The 18,154-nt window shown below is 45.1% G+C and overlaps 1 protein-coding gene across 1 annotated transcript; it reads right to left on the minus strand.

Moving 5' to 3' along the window:
- Positions 1-1,832: 1,832 nt before the first annotated feature.
- On the minus strand, positions 1,833-2,156 carry LOC309450225 (uncharacterized protein; the record flags this gene model as incomplete). Its single annotated transcript, XM_082072957.1, has 1 exon — positions 1,833-2,156. One exon carries the CDS (start codon positions 2,154-2,156, stop codon positions 1,833-1,835), a length of 324 nt encoding a protein of 107 aa, XP_081929083.1.
- Positions 2,157-18,154: the final 15,998 nt, after the last annotated feature.

Consider the following 18,154-nt stretch of genomic DNA (forward strand, 5'->3'; position numbering starts at 1 on the left):
AAAGTTGGGTGATTAGAGGAACTTTGTGCCTGCCTATGAGATATTATAATAATAGATGACAGATGGCTAATTTAAGTAACAGAAAATTAACTCCTATAATTTCATTTAAACTCCTGTATGCCAGTGTGAAGCAGGATGTATTTACTGCATGCATGTGGGAAACTAGCAATTCAGATGCAGCTTGTGAACCCACATGAGGCATGCTGCAGGACATGCCTCCAGCACGAAGATTCGCTGCAAGACGGAGAATCATTTTTGAAGAGCAACCTTACCCTAATTGAGAAATTGGGCCCCTGACTATTGCATGAGCTGGACTAGAACATTTTTCAAAATATTTCTTTAAAAGCGCACTATGACAACAGGACTCTTTGAAGAAAAGGGAAAGTGGAAGTGGACCCGTGAGATTTTTCCACCTTGTTTTCTCCCCAGCTGTCCTGCTGAGGAGGGGAGTGACAGAGCAGCTTGATGGGCACCTGGCATCCAGCCAAGGTCAACCCACCATGTGAGCCTAAGTCATTAACAAAGTTTCTACAATCTTAAAATATGGGGCTCTTTTTAGTAAGATACAGAATCACAGAATGTGAGGGGTTGAAGGGCCCTGGAAAGCTCATCCAGTGCAATCCCCCCCGGAGCAGGAACACCCAGATGAGGTTACACAGGAAGGTGTCCAGGCAGGTTGGAATGTCTGCAGAGAAGGAGACTCCACAACCTCCCTGGGCAGCCTGGGCCAGGCTCTGCCACCCTCACCCCCAACAAGTTGCTTCTCATATTCAAGCAGAACCTCCTGTGTTCCAGTTTGAACTCATTACCCCTTGTCCTATTGTTGGTTGTCACCAAGAAGAGCCTGGCTCCATCCTCCTGACACTCACCCTTGATATATCTGTAAACATTAATAAGGTCACCCCTCAGTCTCCTCCAGCTCCAGAGCCCCAGCTCCCTCAGCCTTTCCTCATAAGGATGCTTCCCCTTGGTGAAGCCACGTTGACTGCCCCTAATGACCCTCTTATATCTGATAAGATATTGAGGACCCCTATTGAGGAAATTGCTCCTCAAAGCTGAGCAAGACCAGGAACAATGAAAGCAAAGATGTGGGCAGTGGTTCCATCAAGGGACAGTTACCGCATAGAGGTTGCTGTGGAAAGGAGATGAATAGGCAACCCACTGCCAGATCTCTCACAAACAGCCTTGTCCTGAAGCAGGAGAAAGGCACCTGAATTAGGCAGAGTGATGGGGAACACACACAGACACCCACACATGTGTAGAGGCCAATAACATGTTGCAAGGTCGTGTTTAATGAGAAAGCAGCAGATTGTACAGAGGCAGAAGAATATAGTGCAGATTACAAATTACCCACAACCTGTGATTTGATGCAAGATGATTCACATAATAACTGATGTCGCTTCCCTATTGCAGTTCTGTGATAGCAAGACATGCACAGCACAGAGACAGCATAGACTGGTTGGCTCCATGAGCCTTTTTTATACATTGTCAACCACAGAAAGAGCTTAGAAAGGGATCTAAAATGGATGTCATACCAGATCCCTTGTCATTGCCATGATGATACCTACAAACACCCAAGGAATTAGCAATATAGTCCATAGCACTAAGAGCCAAACACTTAGATGGAAAGGCACTAGGAAGAATAAAGTCAGGAAAAGTAACAAGAGAATAATGTAAATGGATTTGTCAGATGATCTGAGCATCTACAGGTGCATTTAATGGCAGCCTCAAATGCACAGCACTTCTGAATGCTGCAACCTGGAGCTCAGACACATAGCTGCATCCTTCTTATCTTCCAGACATTCCCCTCTCAGTAGCAACTCTCACTAGATTTAGCATGGTCCACAGCTTCCAATTGGGTATCCCAGTCCCCATCTGGCACCACCATAAACACGTGAGGCCCCAGGAGCACGGGCACCACTAAAGCCGGTTCCAACTTCAGGGGCTCCTGCAGATGTCACGACGCTCTGCTGCGGGAAGGTGCTGAGGATGGGTCCGGGGAAGGTCACAACCACCGGTGGAGGGTAAATCACCACCTTGGAGTCAGGACACTGCCGAACACAGGGCTCGTTGCAGCTGTCAGCAATGGGTCGTGGCACAGCCACCCCGCACGGGGAGGCACTGCCGTCAGTGCATGGGCTTAAGGAGTGCACCATTTTTCAAGGATGGTTAATCTGAACTGCAAGAGAATATTATAAAAATAAAGCACAAATTCTTATAAGTTTCATGATCAAACATTATAATAGAAGACTATCAACAGGCTAGGAGAAAAGGTAGGCTTTTGTACCTCAGTTCTCAGAAGACACCTATAAATATTGTATTATACTCAGTAGCATCGGACAATGAATTTTCATGAAAAATTTGAGCTCATCCTCCAGATCTGCACTCACTAAAGCCAACAGCTGAAGTCACAAATTTATTAATTTTAATCAAGAAGCATTCATATTGATATTAAAGGATATTGACACACTATCCACCTGACTTAAAACAACAAAGGCGTTGTTAGAAAGAGGAATTCAGACTAAACTTACCTACTTCACAAGAGAAATAAGGCAAGAGAAATGATCATACAAGGTCTGATGCTGAGTGCTTTTATACTCAACCCTAGATTGCCCAAGGCATGAATCACCTGTGTCTAACATCCTAATCAATTGCTAAATGTATTTCTTTCAAGACTTAAGTTTGTTAAGGAATGTCAATTGTTTCAATAAATCACTCTTTGTAATTACTAGTTTGTCCTTCTACCCTGTATTACCTGTACTGTCTTCCCACCTCTGCTATTTCAAAACTTTATTTAGAGGGGATGCTCCACCTTTGCATGTCGGAGAAAGACAAAATGTTTATATGGTGCATATTTTATGTCCTCCATGAACGGACTTGTCACTGGACAGGTGGTAAACAGCCCTTTGCTTGCAAGAAAATGCACTTTACTCAGCCCTGAAGAGTTGCAAAAGCGAGGGGTGAGCTGTGTTCCTGGCCCGGGGGTAGTCGGGTTCCGGTTCTGTGATGAAATCAGGCTAATACAAAGTCTGGAAAAAGCTCTGTCACAGGGCAGAAATCCTGAATTTTATAGAGCAATATATCCAAAGAAGTCAGTGCAGGTCTTCCAATTAGACACTAAGGAAGCATTTCTTTAAACACATAAGCTTTAACAATTAAAAAAGAAAAAATAAGGTCATATTTTATAGAAAGTTAAATGTCCTATACTGTGAGGCTACAAATAATTACCTGATTAGGGGAACGGCAAAAACACAATAAATAGGGTGTGGATTATGTAAGACCTTGTCGGACAGTTTTTTCAGGGAGTTGCTTCTTCAATAAAAGGGCACCTAAAGCCTTTATAGTAATAACGACGCAGATTGCACATATAAAGCAATGAGTGGAAGATGCCTTTTGGAACCCCAATTGCTGACGCGTTACACCCGCCAGCGTGGGGTTATCATCCATGTTAATCAGCAGCGTGAGGAGGAGGGTTTCCGACAGCCCTAGAGTCAGCAACAGATGCCAAGGATGGTGACGGCTTTTGCTGTGCAAACACGCCTGCCAGGCCGCGGAGAGTAGCAACTTATCCATCCCGATTTACATTTAACTTCACAACAAAGATATTTCGTTACTTCTGTAGGAACAGAAAGGACATGTCTGGGCTGTTCTATTATGCTGAAGCTCTCCCCCTCTCTCAGCAGCAACACATTCTTGCAAGGAAAAACCTTCCTTTGGTGGAGTTAGAGTAACGCTGCAGAACAAAGTTCCCACCTTTCAAGGAATGAATCCCAGGTAAAACCTCTTACATATCAGAGTGGCAGCAAAATGGCTTTGAAGGGCAGGACTAGACCCCATTGCATTATAGGCTACTGTGGAAAAGAAACCTCAATCAAGCTTTCCTTAACAATGGGAAATGGCTTTGATGCTTTCCTACTGAAATTGCATGCTGAGGTTCACCTTCATAGTGTGATAATGTTTGAGGGTGACATAGGACATTGGTCATTCCTTTGGAAAATTTGCTCTGATTTTCTATAATTGAGGATAAATGTGTGAATTGCAACGTATGTCTTTACATCAGCTTAGATTGGTAGCAATTTAGCCCTGAAGTAACTCAAACTCAGAACCTGAAGTAACTCAAAACCTCCAAACCAATGTCAGGAGTCCACACCACTGGGATTTGTTTCCTTCTCTGCTGCAGTCTGCCTGAGGTTAATGTCACTGCAAGGTCCATTTATCCAAACATAAATAACAACGCTGACAGTGGGCATGACGATGCTTTCTGAAAGCATTTTCAAAGCACATCATAAAAGCTCATTGATGTTCTACACAACTGGTGTTGTCATATGGATTATTTTTTTTAACAAGCATATTACAACTGCCTACTCAAGCACCACCAAAGAAGACAAGGAAATAAAAGCAATGAGTCAGCTGGTAAACCGTAGCCAAAACCTACTAGCTAAAGGATATATCCATGAGGAAGAAACACAGCAAAACAGTGCACGTGTCAGCTTAATTTACCCATTTAAAGAGGCTTAAGAGTGCCAAGCTTTGGGTACATCTTTCCCATCCTCACCTTGCAAAGCTGAATTCCTCAGTGCCCCCACTGCCCACCTGCATTTAAGTGAACAAAGAAGAAAATGGAGTAAGGTTGATCACTGACCACTCCCCCTGCTACTTCCTGCTTGTCAGTCTGCTCAAAGCAGCTTTGAGAGGAGAGGGATAGATTTCTTTATGTAAATAATGAGGTCAATGGAACAAAAGGCAGCTTTTACTTCTCCTATAAAGATGTAAATGGGAAAGAACCCACAGGGTGTGATGTGCATTTCGTGGTATTGGGGGATAACAATATACCAACCATCACAAGTAAGCAAAATAATTACAGCCAATGAAAACGTTACATATGAACAAATTCTATCCTGTAGCTAATTAAGATTTGAAACACAGTGGCTCAAGTTTTCCACACAGTCTAAGAGACCTTATAAAAACACACATTTCCAGCCTTCCCATCCAGTTCTTACTCTCCGCTGTGAGCTCGGTAAGCAATTTGCCTATTTCTATTTCTAACTAGCATAAATGAATCTAGATCCTGCAGAAATACTATGACAGTGCAAATTAAGGGATTTGTTGCTTTTAAAAGATTTTGAGTATTTTTTTTAAAGCTTTTGAAATTGTGCCTGAGATTTACAGAACCTCCCCCAATTTGGGATGTGATGTGTCCATGTGATTTGGCCATTTAGTTACCTGTGTCGTTAATTTGCTTTGAAAAAAACCTGAATTCTAGGTGTCTGCTGTATTAGACACCACTTACTTTCATAGTCCAAGTAACTATTTCTGTTAGCAGCTGATCTTTACCAAACTGAACAGACACTGATGTAGATTACTTCTATGATACTAGAGGCTAATTTTTATCTGTAAAAAACTCTTATGCACACTTTTTGGGAGGTTCTTCTTTACAAGATATTATATTACCTACCTACTTTCAAAACATAGCAAGAAAATCCTAACAGGTTCCTGCCTGGCATTTCTCCTGTGTCTGCAGTTAAGTGTCAGCGGACATCTTTGTGAACAAATCATGCTGACCTACAGTAGCTGTATCTGACCCTTGAGAGCTTGTTCTTACAACAGTCCTGTACAGCTGCAAAAGCAGCTGCCACCAACTTGTAAACTACAGACGCCCAAGTGCCTTTTACTAATGCTGAGCAAAGCTGATGGGCAGTCAGATTTCAAATATTAATTAAGAAATCCAAGGTCTCAGCATTTTTCCACGCTCAATCACATCTTTGGAATGGACAGCTCATGTCTTTCAGGTACGGCAGGGACAGCTCTGAAGCCCCACGGCCTCTCCCCAGCAGCTGGGGTGACCCTGCGCCCTCGCTCCAGGGGTCTCCGTGCCAGGAGCAGTTCAGCCCTGGCAGCACAGGGCGCCCCATGGGCTCGTTCAGGCAGCTGAGGAGCAGATGCGAGCAGACACCTCCTGGGATTCCTGCAGCCCTTTGGTCCCCAGCTCCTACTGGAGCAAACTCTGGAGAGAAAGAGCAAGAGACAGCAGAACCAGCAGAGCAGCTACACAGCTGCATCGAGCTATGTTTGACTTTCTACTCATATGTGACACTGGCAGCTTGAGCCAGGCTTTGAAAAGTTGCTCTGTCCTTAATGAACATAAGGCTTTTTAAAATACAGCTCTGCCACATCACCACACCAATTACAAAGATAACAATCCTCTGCTCTGCAATTTAAATTAGCATAAAGGCAGCCAATACTTTCTTTTGCTTTACCTGGTGCCAGCAGAAAGCAATTCTGTTTTCAACTGAAGTGTGTGGAAAGCAAATAAATGATAGCCCTTGTCACAAAAGATGAGAACCTCAACTGTAATCCCCAACAGGCCATTGCCTCACTAGTTGAAACACACAGGTCGTTTTGCAGCCATGCCCGAAACACCCCTTCTCCTCAGGATAACAGCTGCCTGTTCCATACAACATCTGAAGCTTTGATAGAGATGGTAAATGCAGAGATGATGGCTGAAAGTCAGAGCAGTAAACTCAAACAGCAGAAAGGCCACTTGTCAGATACAAGCAATGATCTGCAGGGAATTGATTTACCTGTCTTCCCTACTTTGCTTTTTAGGTCCATCTCCACCCCAGAACAATGGCTTGTCACGGGTACCAATACAAGCAGCGTTGCTATATTCCATGTGGAGTGAAGCACGCCACACCAGTCCTCACGCCACGCCAGAACCCTGGTGCAGTGAAGCACGTGTCATGCACACCCTGTGCTTCCAAAGGTGTCGAGCTGTGCACTGTGAGGAAGACCACGCAGGGCAGCCCCAAGTGCTCCACACCGTGTTCATCACGGTGTGTTCAGACACATATTGTGGAAGACCACTCTTCCTCCTGTAGCCACAGGTCTCCTGCTCCATGCACCATGGCATTCCCTCAGCCACATGTGCAGGGCAGGGGACATCTCTGCGTGCCACACTGTGGGCAGCCGGGCATTACAGGATGTCCTCAGGTATGTGTGCCATCTCACATGTACCGACACAGCTCATGTCCTTATTCATACCAGTGGTCCAATAGCTACCACTACCACTGCGGCCAACAGTGAGCTCCAGGGAGGTGCCCACAGAACAACCAGGTGATGAAGAGCAAGGTGCATGTCCATAGCTGAGTTCACAGTACAACTTTCAGAACTGCAAGTCTTCTCTTGCTGCAATCACTGGGGCTTGCGAACAACTCAACAGCTTTACAAACCAGCCCTTATTTAATCCTCTCCGCAATACACTCTGCATTAGGTTTAGAGGTCTCATAGCTTCATACCTACAGCTTCCTATCATCTATAGTGGGCTCAGATCTCAACTGCATGAAGACAGCTTTTCCATGATGACCAGTGTAAAGGATATGTGAGTTTTACCACGAGCATAATCACTCACATGCATAACACTGCACTGCCCAAACGGTATCAGGTAGCCCAGACGCAACAAAAACCCGGTTCATCCACGCTGATATTGCTAAGAACACACATTTCTTCCTGCTTTCGACTTTGTTCCGTAGGAGATGTTGTAGAAGAAACCGGGTTGTAATCTTGTGCTTTGTTCTGTGTGCAACCAAGAGAAATAAGACAAGCAAACGAAAGTCAAGTCTCATTTTCCACCACTTCACAAGTCAAGAGGGTCAGCTGTGTGAAGCAACTCACTGTGGAAGCATGTACTACTTGAAGCATGTACTATTTGGTACCTCTGATGTACCAAATGTAAGCCAGAGGGCACTTGCTTTATAGTCTGATTACTTTATTCTCTATGGTATATAACCAATCTCACATAATAAATCCTCTACTGCATTGAACTACCTGCTTTCTGTTTAGTTTCTTCCTCCATGCTTATTCGCACTTGACTCAGTAATGAAAATCTCCGGCTGTACAGAAAGTCAAGCTCTGCTTCCGCCTGTGTTGATAACGAACACCCAGCTCCCCACAGTGGCTCTCGAAACAACGTATAGAAAAGCTGAGACAGCTGGGAGATGACTAACACAGTGAAGCCATAAACCACCAGCAAACACTGGAGCTGTCGGGGCAGTGCCCTAACCCCCAGACCACACTGCCGCATGCAGTAGGACATTCAGCTATTCACAAATTGAGGTTTTATGACCCCAACCACCAATAAATCCCAATTAAATTTACTCAAAAACATTCCCTGCTCATTTGTAAATTGTACCCCAGCAATTCCCTGTGCTCCCACGTGTGGCCAACGGATCCGGGGAGCACGCGGGAGCCGCAGCAAAGCAAACCCGCGCAGGCACACGCTCCGCAGCACGGCAGCCGAGCGCTGAGCACAAAGCTCTCAGGCTATGATGGACTCACAGTACCGCAGACAGACAGAGGAATGCATTGGTATCAGAAGAAGGTATAGCAGAAACATTTTTAGATTTGCAGTGATTCTTTTTTTTCCACCAGTTGTGACACAAGCTGGAATTGAAACTCCTAAGTGGCATGTCACTTGCTAACTTAGGCATGCTACAGGACTCCAAAACGCAGTTACATTTGCACAGCAAGGAAGCATTTTTTAAAAGAACAAAAGGTTTGAAGCCAAAAAATGAAGCAGGTAGATTGTCTTGGAGCCAAAAAAAAGAGAACAAAAAAATTAGAGACAACCTCTCCTAAGTGGTGCAACTTCCCTGGAGTCAGCAGAGGGAGGAGGACTTACGCCTGCTCCAGATCTGCCTAATGGAGAGGAGTAACAAAGTTGTTCTCCACCAAGTAGCCAAAGGGCATGTCTCTAATGTGGTCACATTCAAAGGAGACAAAAGCTGTTTGGTGATACCCAAACGGGGAGCGCTCTCCCATTCCCTCTCCTGGCTGCAATACCATGGCCTGCAAATGCAGCACATCAGCAGAGCGATGTTGCAGCAGCAACATGAACAAAGGAGCCTTTCTGTTCCCCTCTTCATGGTTTTTTGATCCATATCTTTTTCTACACACAGGTTTAAGTGATCCTAGACAGTCAGTTTTTCTCTCTTCTGGTCAGCTTTGGCTTACCACATACCTACAGTTCAAAACCTAGCAGGAAAAGCAAGATAAAAGCTGCGAAGAGGAGGACAGAAGTGTTATTTACTGAATAGTGGCACCATCTCTACCAGGTAAAAGCTGAAGACAACTAGGAGCATTGCAGAGCTAGGAATTTGCTCTTTAGTCTCTTATTTCTGGTGCAATTCAAAAGCATAGTAGTTTCCCCCATATAATAAAAAGCACTCTGCCTCCAACATCAAAAGTAAAGCATCCAGAGCCACCTCTAGCACACAGGAACCAAGAATTCACAAGAGAGCAAACCTGCAGGCTCCTCTTCCAGCCCTGATGTGATAAGAAGCACTTTCCATGCAGGACCAAACCATCCATTGCATCAGAAGGGATCAGAGGAGACCTCCACAAGACAGCAGCTCCCTGCACGTCCCCCAGGAGCTGCATTCCTTGACCCAGACCAGCACCAGGTGAGCAGCTGCAGCTCATCTCTCATCATTGCCAGCACCTGACCCAAATCAGCCAGCACCTGCAGCTCAAAGCCTTTCATTTAGTACTGTTCCAGATACGGCATTAAGAGTTTACTATTACTTTCAGACTTTTTATCTTATACTTGGTGCCCACTTTGTGTCAGCTAACCCTACAAAGCACTGTAGCTGCCTTTATTTCAGTGCATTCAGCTGTTCACTATTTTTAAAGGCCAGCTTGCTGCAGACAGTAATATACACTAGAGCATCTCCCTGCCGAGCTCACAGCTGTCACCTGGTGGATGTGGATCTGTACTTCAGCCACTTGCACTAGAAACAAGGCTCAGGATTTCCAGAGAGCATCCCAGCTATCCCAACACCCAGCCCGACTGTTGCAGCTCAGCTCTGCCCTCCTCTGGGTGCCACCAGCTTACACAGACACTGTTTTTACATGACCTCCAGCAGCAATAAAACCATCAGCTGTTCTCTTGCAACTGGCCACGCTGCTTTTCTTCTGAAGCACAGAGAACAGCTCCTCCTCTCCTCAAAATGGGCACACTTAGTGCTGACAGCCTGGCACCGAGCAGCTGGCCAGCACTCAAAATGCTGGGTGTTGGTGACAAGGGAGAGCAAGCAGAAGGGTAAGATGGTGTTCGTCAAGATGTTAGGGAAGTGCTTTGATACAACAAGGGATCAAAAAAAGGTAGAAGCCTCTCAGGCTTTCCTCCTGTAGTCTGTAACACAAGTATCAGACAGGACACTACAAGCCAAGCTTTAACTCCTTGAACTCCTGAAACATCCGGTAGACAAAAACAAGAGCTAGACCACCCCAAGATTACTCCAGTTAGACATAAAAGCAGCAAAGCACAGTCCTCCATAATATCACACAGGTTAAAACCATCTGAAGCCATTTCTCACTCCAGCTCTTGATATAGGAATTACATACCTGTGGTGTGGGAACTTCTGAAGTCTGTGAGATAGGATAGGTCCTTCCTTTTTTTGAGATATAAGTGATAAAAAGTCTTCTTCAGAACCAAGAGAATGAGCTAGATGGTCCTAGAGCACCATCCTGTGGCAGTGCAGGCACTGAGCTAGAGGAATGTGCCCCCTCCTGACTCACCTCCCTTATACCTGGTAGAGGTACAGGTGCTTGTTGTAATTAGCTGATGAGCTCAGCTCAAAGCTCAGCTGATCCCCAGCCTAGATACTGCTGTGGATACAAACCAGTGAAGAGTGAGACAGGTGGGTGACCTGTTTGTACAAGAGCTGTGGAAGGTCTGGTGTTCCCCAGGGACTTCTGTAGGGTTCGGCCCTAGACCTGCATCAGTAAAAGAGGCAACATTTCATCTTTGTCAGTTTTCCTTCTCCATTTTGAAGGAAAAATTTGAGGTGTTGCACAAAGTGTTTTTGGCAGAGAATTAAAGAATGAATGTGGGTGTGGGAAGGACAAGCAGCACAGGAATGGTGTGTCTTGCTGTTGAAATTCCAAGTTGCTGCGCTGATGACGAACTTCGGGCTGTGAAGTCAGTGATAAAGTGATGCAACACTCACCAGCAGTGGAGATGTAGAAAAGCTGATATATGATGCTAGGGACTCTTATCTGGTGGTACTGGCTTGCCCATGATTGACTGAAGTGTTGGAGAAACAGGTTAGCTTTAAAGGGAAAGAAGTGGTAAACCTGTTAAATGTTAATATCAGATTACTGTGAGTAACAAAGGCCAAATGCTACATCTCCCTCAGCTGTGGAGGTCACAGAGCTTGCAAGATCCCTGCACCAAATGCGCCAACTCCTTTCCACTCCTGAGGGACTTGCTATTTGACTTGAATTTCTGAGAACGTTAACATCAGTTGATATACGTGCCTTTCTTATTGTTGCCCTGCTCACGTCCTTTGGGGACGTCAGCAGTGGCTGGAGGCTTTCAAAGGAGAAAATCCCATTTTATTGTTGCACTTGGTGGTGTCTCTCCATGAAGAACCTTTTCACTACAAGAAGGAATAAGATTTAATGTGGTCTGAAGAGACTGCATTTCTCCCTCTCCACCCCAAGTCCCTTTGCTTTCTCTGGGTGGTGCTGATGAGGCTGAGAAGAGTGGGCTGGGCTGACCTGCACCAGCATACAGCTGTACGGTCTTTGTAATTCCAGGAGCGAAATCTGGAGGGGTTCTCCCCCTGAAATATGAGTCATAAGGAGATCTTCTTCAGGTGTCCCTACACTGTACAGCGCATCATTTTCCTGATATGTTCTACTCTGTCCTATAAAACAGGTCATGTTTTTACTGTTCTTTACTGACATCCTCATGTGAGTAACTAAGAATCAGCTGTGGGTGAAATGGACATCCTCCGTGTTCCTCAAAGATTGTCATGCCCTGGCGCCGTGGAGCCATCATGTCCCTGCTCTGAAGTTGCCAACTTAAAATCAGTGCTGGCTCTGGCATATTCTGTGTCCTAATGCAGGAAGATGCATGGTCAGTAAATGCACAAATGGTACTGTGATCTGGGGTCATTGCAAGGGGTCCCCTGTGTTGGTGGCATTCCTGACTGTCAGACCAGTTAATCTTGATTTAGTTTAAAAGCTCTCTTGTGAAGCCTGTGGGGAGTTCCCAGGCAAATAAATTAACTGTCGGATATGACCACTGATGATAATGAATGGAGCAATTAAGACTTTCCATTTGATGACTGTAATTTTAATGGGCTGGTGCAAACTAGCTGAATAATATGGAAAGGAAGCTGCATCAGTGTCATAGGTAGAAACTGGCAGATGACCCACTAAAAAGCTGGGTGGATCATAAAAATAGGAAGCTATGCAGTTAGACTTGCCAGGGGATAAGCAGCTCCAACTGTATTCCCAAGGAGTTTGTCCTGCACACAGCCATTGTCACCATGGGTCCATATTGGACATGAAGATGAGGATGGCCATGACACATTCTGAGTGCTGCCGATGCGTAGGTGAAAAATGACATGTTCTTCAAGCAGGCTCTCCTGGCATCTCAGAAATGCTTCTATTCCCTGTTGGAGTGGAGAGAATGACAGCAATGCCTGCTGCTGAACAGCTTCTGCTGGGGAATGAGGTGCCAAGGCAGTGACCACCACCAGTCTCCTCTGCAACGCGACCTCATGGGGTGCTGTGCACAGGCTCTAAAAAACACCTGCATGTGGGCATAACAGGTCTGGGGCAAAGTCGGATACAATAGAAGCTTACTCCAACATTTAGTTCTGCAGGTAGTGAAACAAGATGGGTTTCTCGCTCCCTTTGTAGTGGATACTGTTCTCTTTTAGAAGATCTTGAAATGCTGAGTTGAGTGTATGATCGGCCTGCTTGGGCTTGCTGACAGCAGAATTATCCTTCAAGAAGAAAGCCGTCCTGTCACATGTCACATTTGTGACACATTTGTGTTGAAATTAGGAAAAAGACTCACAGAAAGAGCCCTAGGCATGCTCATAGTTGGTTAAGTATTGTAATGAGGGCAAAAGGGCTGTTTCTGGGGAAGAGCTGGCACTGAGAAGAGGCAAAGATTGAAAGCTTTGATCTCCAAAATAGAAGCAGAACCCAAGGGATGGAGGCAAAAACACTTCCAGATTAAAATAATCTTTCCCTTCCACCTCCTGTGCCCATGGGACACCAAGGATGAGGTGGGTAGAGAGATGATGGTGCCTTATCTGAAGAGATCAGGAGTGAGGAAAGAGATGTGAAATGGAACTGATTTTGTGGGAAAGGGAAAATCAGCTTCTGCTCAGCAGATGTGGATCTGTATCCTATGGATGAGAGTGCTGACTGCACTAGAGGAGGGCCCAGCACCTCAAGCAACACACGGCACCAATCCTGGCCACGGCTGGGGACTGTCAACCATCACAACACGTGGTCACCTGCTATCTGGGTGTCTGTCGTACCCAGTAGCAAGACTTGCATCACCAAACCTTCTATCAGAAAGGGCAGGCTGCCTGTCAGGGAACAGTGGGCAGGTCCTGCTTCGGCGGCGGTGAGCTGATGAAGAGATAAAGCTGTTTTGAATACTCTCCATGAGCCACTGCCCTTCTCTAGGACCACTGAGCCCAGTCCCTGAAGGCTCAGAGCAGGTGGAAGCGCAAGCAAGACATCATGTTCCTGTAGCCCTGAGAGCTGCCCAGGGTGTGCAATGCTCTGTGGCCACCTCACTGGCACCCAGTTGCCTCAATGTACATCATATGGGGATGCCGGATATCACAAATTTTGTCCATTAGGCCATTTTTATTAAAAGTTTTGCCATATTAACCTGCTGAGGGAGAAACCAAAGTGTTAAGGAAACAGAAGATGATCCTCTATCCCACCAGCCACATTACCTTTACCTCACCATCCTTACACACCAGCCTGCAATGTGCAAAAAGCACAGCTGGTATAGAGAATTAAACAGAAAACAAACTGAGGGCTTCAGAAACTGACCAGATCTCCAGTGTCCTTTAGTCACACCAACATCCGGCTCACCTGCTACCTGCCACCCAGCAGAAGCATGACCCTCTCCTACAATCGGGACAGGTGTCAGGATCACACCTCTTTCATAACCCGTGCAGAGGTTATAATCAGGATGTCCTGAGCAAGCGTATCATGAGAACACGTACGCCTCTGTGGCAATTTTACTCCACCCTACAGATCCAGCTTTGGTAGCTACAAAGTGAGCTTCATAGTGAACCAAGATATTCAGAGCACACAGTGTTTGGGGGGGTTTCTGCAATAAACTGATTAAATATCTCCAGCTCCCAAGTACTGGGTATCTCTGCCTCTGCAATGTGATTTTTCCTCCATTAAGAGGGGCTTTATCTGGTGATGAGACATTAGGCTGAGGTTTAGAAGCTCTGGGTTAAGTCCCAGACTTACCTAAATCACTCTCCCCTGTGCATAAAATGGGGAGTTAATTCTGTTTTGTCTGATTGTCTTTGTCACCACAACTCCCATTTATAGGCCTGGGAAAAAGGACTTTCAGCAACAGGAAGGAGCAGTTGGTTGGAAGAAAACACTTATATAACTAACAGATTAAAGACTTCAGATAGCTTGCCCAGGAACGAGACCAGCTGAAGCTAATTTCAGTTAATATGAGCATTTAACTTTGCTGTTGAAACAGCTGAATGTGCTGCCAAATTCTGATTTTTCTTGATGTCTCTTAGCAGTTTGCAAATACTACTCTTGTACTGCTTACAATGAGTCCTTTAATGAAGCAGCAGCATGTGCCAGCACCTCCATGCTGCTCTGGCCTCTCCAGCCAAGTTAACAAGCCTCATTTAGACCAACCAAAGCAAGCTTTGTTATGCCCTGCTCCCCAGCACACATACCTAAAATCCAAGGACTCATATTTTATGTGACAGAACATGCTAAACTTCTTCCTACTGCATCCTGCCTGCCCTTGATCTTAATAGCAGAGATAAACAAGCTGTTCTAGATATGCTAAGTATGCACTACAACCACAGCCCTTAATTTTATTTTCAGACAAACAGTGAAACCCTTGACATCTTCCCTGCCCTACTTACCTCCCTGGCCCAGGCACAGCAGAGAGAGGCTTGGGCATTACCCATGGTTGTGTCTCCATCACATTAGCAGTTGTATGGTCTCAGGTGGGTGCTTCTAGGTGTAAATATCACAGTCAAAATGCTGCAACAAAACCTAGTGAAAGACCGGGTGGGAAGGGGAGGTGATTTTTGTTTTATTTCACTTTATTTGGCTCTACCTACTTGGATACTCATTGACATACTCACAAGAAGCTGGATGTGCCATGGTTGCCTCAAGCAGCTATATCTGAGGCAAAAATCCTGCCAGCACCAGCACTTAACAGCTTGCCCGGAGCTGGAGGGTTTTATCAGAGGAACTTGTTGCTACTGTTTGCAATCATTCCAGTTTGGCAGAAGAAAGACAGGAAAAGTATGAGCAAGCTGCATAGCAGCTTTGCAGCATGAATTCCCCTGCGGCCCTTAGAGTTAAGGGATAAGGTGCTACAAAAGAAGAATGGCAAAGCAACTGTGTGCAACATGCAGTAAGTGACAGTCTCTCACAAAGAGGGGCTTTCCCTATTCTTATATTCTCCCGAGCAGTTTAAAGACAGCCTTTTGTATACGTATCTGCCCACTGAATATAAAACTCCCAGTATTGCTCTGGTTGTTTTTTCAAAACTGCTCCTTTTCTGTCATGTTCACTTTCCCTATGACAACACAGTCAATGTCTGGAGCATCTGAGCATCTCTCTCTGCTCTTATGTATATAATCTACCAGTGAACTAGCAATGAAATAGCTCTTGGACTTCCTTTAAAGCTAAAATTATGTAAGCTGACCAAGTCCTCTGGCTATGACAGGCACAGTCAAAGCAGAAACACTGGGAAGTGCCAATGAAGTTATGACAGTCCACCACCCTGAGGGCAAAGACAGCTCCTCCAGTGCCTGCAGGGCTGTGGATGACTCCCATGATGGGATGGGATGTGGTGGCCATGCTCTTGTGGTGCCATGAGGTCACTGCTATAACTGTCAAGGAGTCCACTGTCCCCTCTTCTCTTGTGCCAAGGTCTCTGCAGGCCAGCATAGTAAAAAAGAAAAGTCACATTGCTAACCCTGGCTGCCCTTACACAACTGCAGCTCTACATGGAGATCACTCCTCCTTTGGCTGTTTGGGTTTCTTTCTTCCATTACTCTGTAGGCCAAATCCTCCAAGGCTGTAGATCACCTGGAACCTCCCAGGTTTGCATCACTTCAGCCTCTTGCTCTATAGGCATGTGTTCTCTTTTCAGAGCTTAAATTCATTGGACCAAAGTCCAATGTGTGTCCCTACAGCCCCTGGCAATAACGCGGGTGTCATTAGAAACATATAATGTGCTCCTACTGATCTGTCAGTTACGACACAATATAATGACATGACAGAGCCATGTCTGGGTGTTCAGAAACATTTTATAGAATGAGAGATAAATTATCTGTGACTATAAAGACAAAAGTTCCTCTTTCCCCATCACATTTCTGTTCTGGAATGCTGGATTCCTGTGTAGGGGGATGTGAAAGTAAATCACTTGTCTTTTTGGAAATCCAAGAGCATGTCTGCTCTTCCCCATTTCTTCACTCTACTTGTAGTAGGTGGAGCCATCCAATTAATTTAATACAGCTGAAAACAAAAGAGGTGGTGGAAGGGAGATAACATCAGAAATGACAAGCCCAAGATTATGCTAAGTAAGTGGGTAGTTGTGTTTGGATTTGGTTGGTAAATAAATCAATCATTGTTTCTTTCCAAGAGGAGGACTAGATACTATATAAAAGTTCTCACACACCAGGTTTCCTCACTCCAATTGACTTCTTTCCACTGGTTCGTGCTGTGGGACACGGTAAGATCTTTCACGCTGCTGATGAAAACTAACTTGGCTGCTTAGACTTGGAATGCTAAACTGGAAAAGGTGGGACTAAATAAGGCTGCTGGGTCTCATTGTCCAAAAATTCCTCCTTATTACAGTCTTTTTTTTTCTAATTATTCAATATGTGAGATTACTTAATCACACAGAAAAGGAGGAGAGCTGGGAGATAGAAAACATGATTTCTGGAGCTTCTTTGATTTCTCTGGGCCCAACGCTGCTATATACAGGCAGCTCCTAATTCTATTGAAATACAAAGCTTAAGAAAAGGGTCAGGAAAAAGAAAGAGGTTTTGCAACTGTTTCGCAAAGGATGGGAAACATGAACTGAAATACAAAATGAGAGACTGTTCTCATTTTCCAGCCTTTTGTCTAAATTGGAAAGGGTTCTCTTGCCCACTTTGTTTCTTAGAGGAACCGTTCTCTCCTGTGGTGTATGTGGCTACCTCAGCCCACTGACTTGTAGATCCTGTCACTTGCCTGCTGGAGGGACATAAATGACCACTGCCAGCAGATGAGGACGTGGGCTGCGCTGGGTGTTAAGTGCTAAAGAAATGTTCAAACTTTGCAGCACCCCTGTAGGTTTCTGGGCACCCATGAGGCCCTCGCAAGTGGTGACCTAGAGCATCCCACTGACGCTTTGTGCAGCTGCTTTTTCATTTTGCATTGCTGATACCTTTTCCAGTGGCTGTTCCTCTTTCTTCCAATTTTGAAGAAGAAATGAAACAGTCACTGTGCTTTTTTGAAATCAAGAGTGAAGAATTTTGAAGTGCAATGAAGTTATTTTTGTGCAAATTATGAGCCTTGTTCTTTATTTCTTGTATGGCAGGTAATGTTAATACCTAGCCGCAAGCATTGCAGACCTTTCAAAGTTCCCAAATTACATTTGGGCAAGGGTAATTCTGGTGTACACGGCCTCGTGTACCTCTTACAGTGGCCTGTCACTCTGACAACCTTCTGCAAGAAGGAATTATTGAGGAATGATTACTGCTGCACCTATCCTAGAGAAAGATAACTGTTATATATGGGTGGAGGAGGCCCTGTAGAAGACCTGATCAAGGGATATGGAATGAGACAAAAACTTCCCAAGTCCTTCCTGGTAATAATTTGAATTTATAAATTCCTGAGGCTGACAATATCCTTTTGCTTTAACTACCAGAGGTGGATGGGGGCCAGGGGGCAAAAAGGCAACAGAAGACATTTTCCTATATCAGCCTGCCTTTGGAAGAGTATGGGGAGGCAACATAATGCAAGATTTTCTCCCTCTGGGTTTGCTAAGGTCTGTTTTCTCTTTCTCTTGGAGGACTCCCCGAGGCCTGGGACGATGGGTTCCCGTCAGCAGAAGGGTGATGGC

The sequence above is a fragment of the Streptopelia decaocto genome (assembly GCF_964273445.1).
Source record: "Streptopelia decaocto genome assembly, chromosome: 26".
NCBI classification, from domain to species: domain Eukaryota; kingdom Metazoa; phylum Chordata; class Aves; order Columbiformes; family Columbidae; genus Streptopelia; species Streptopelia decaocto.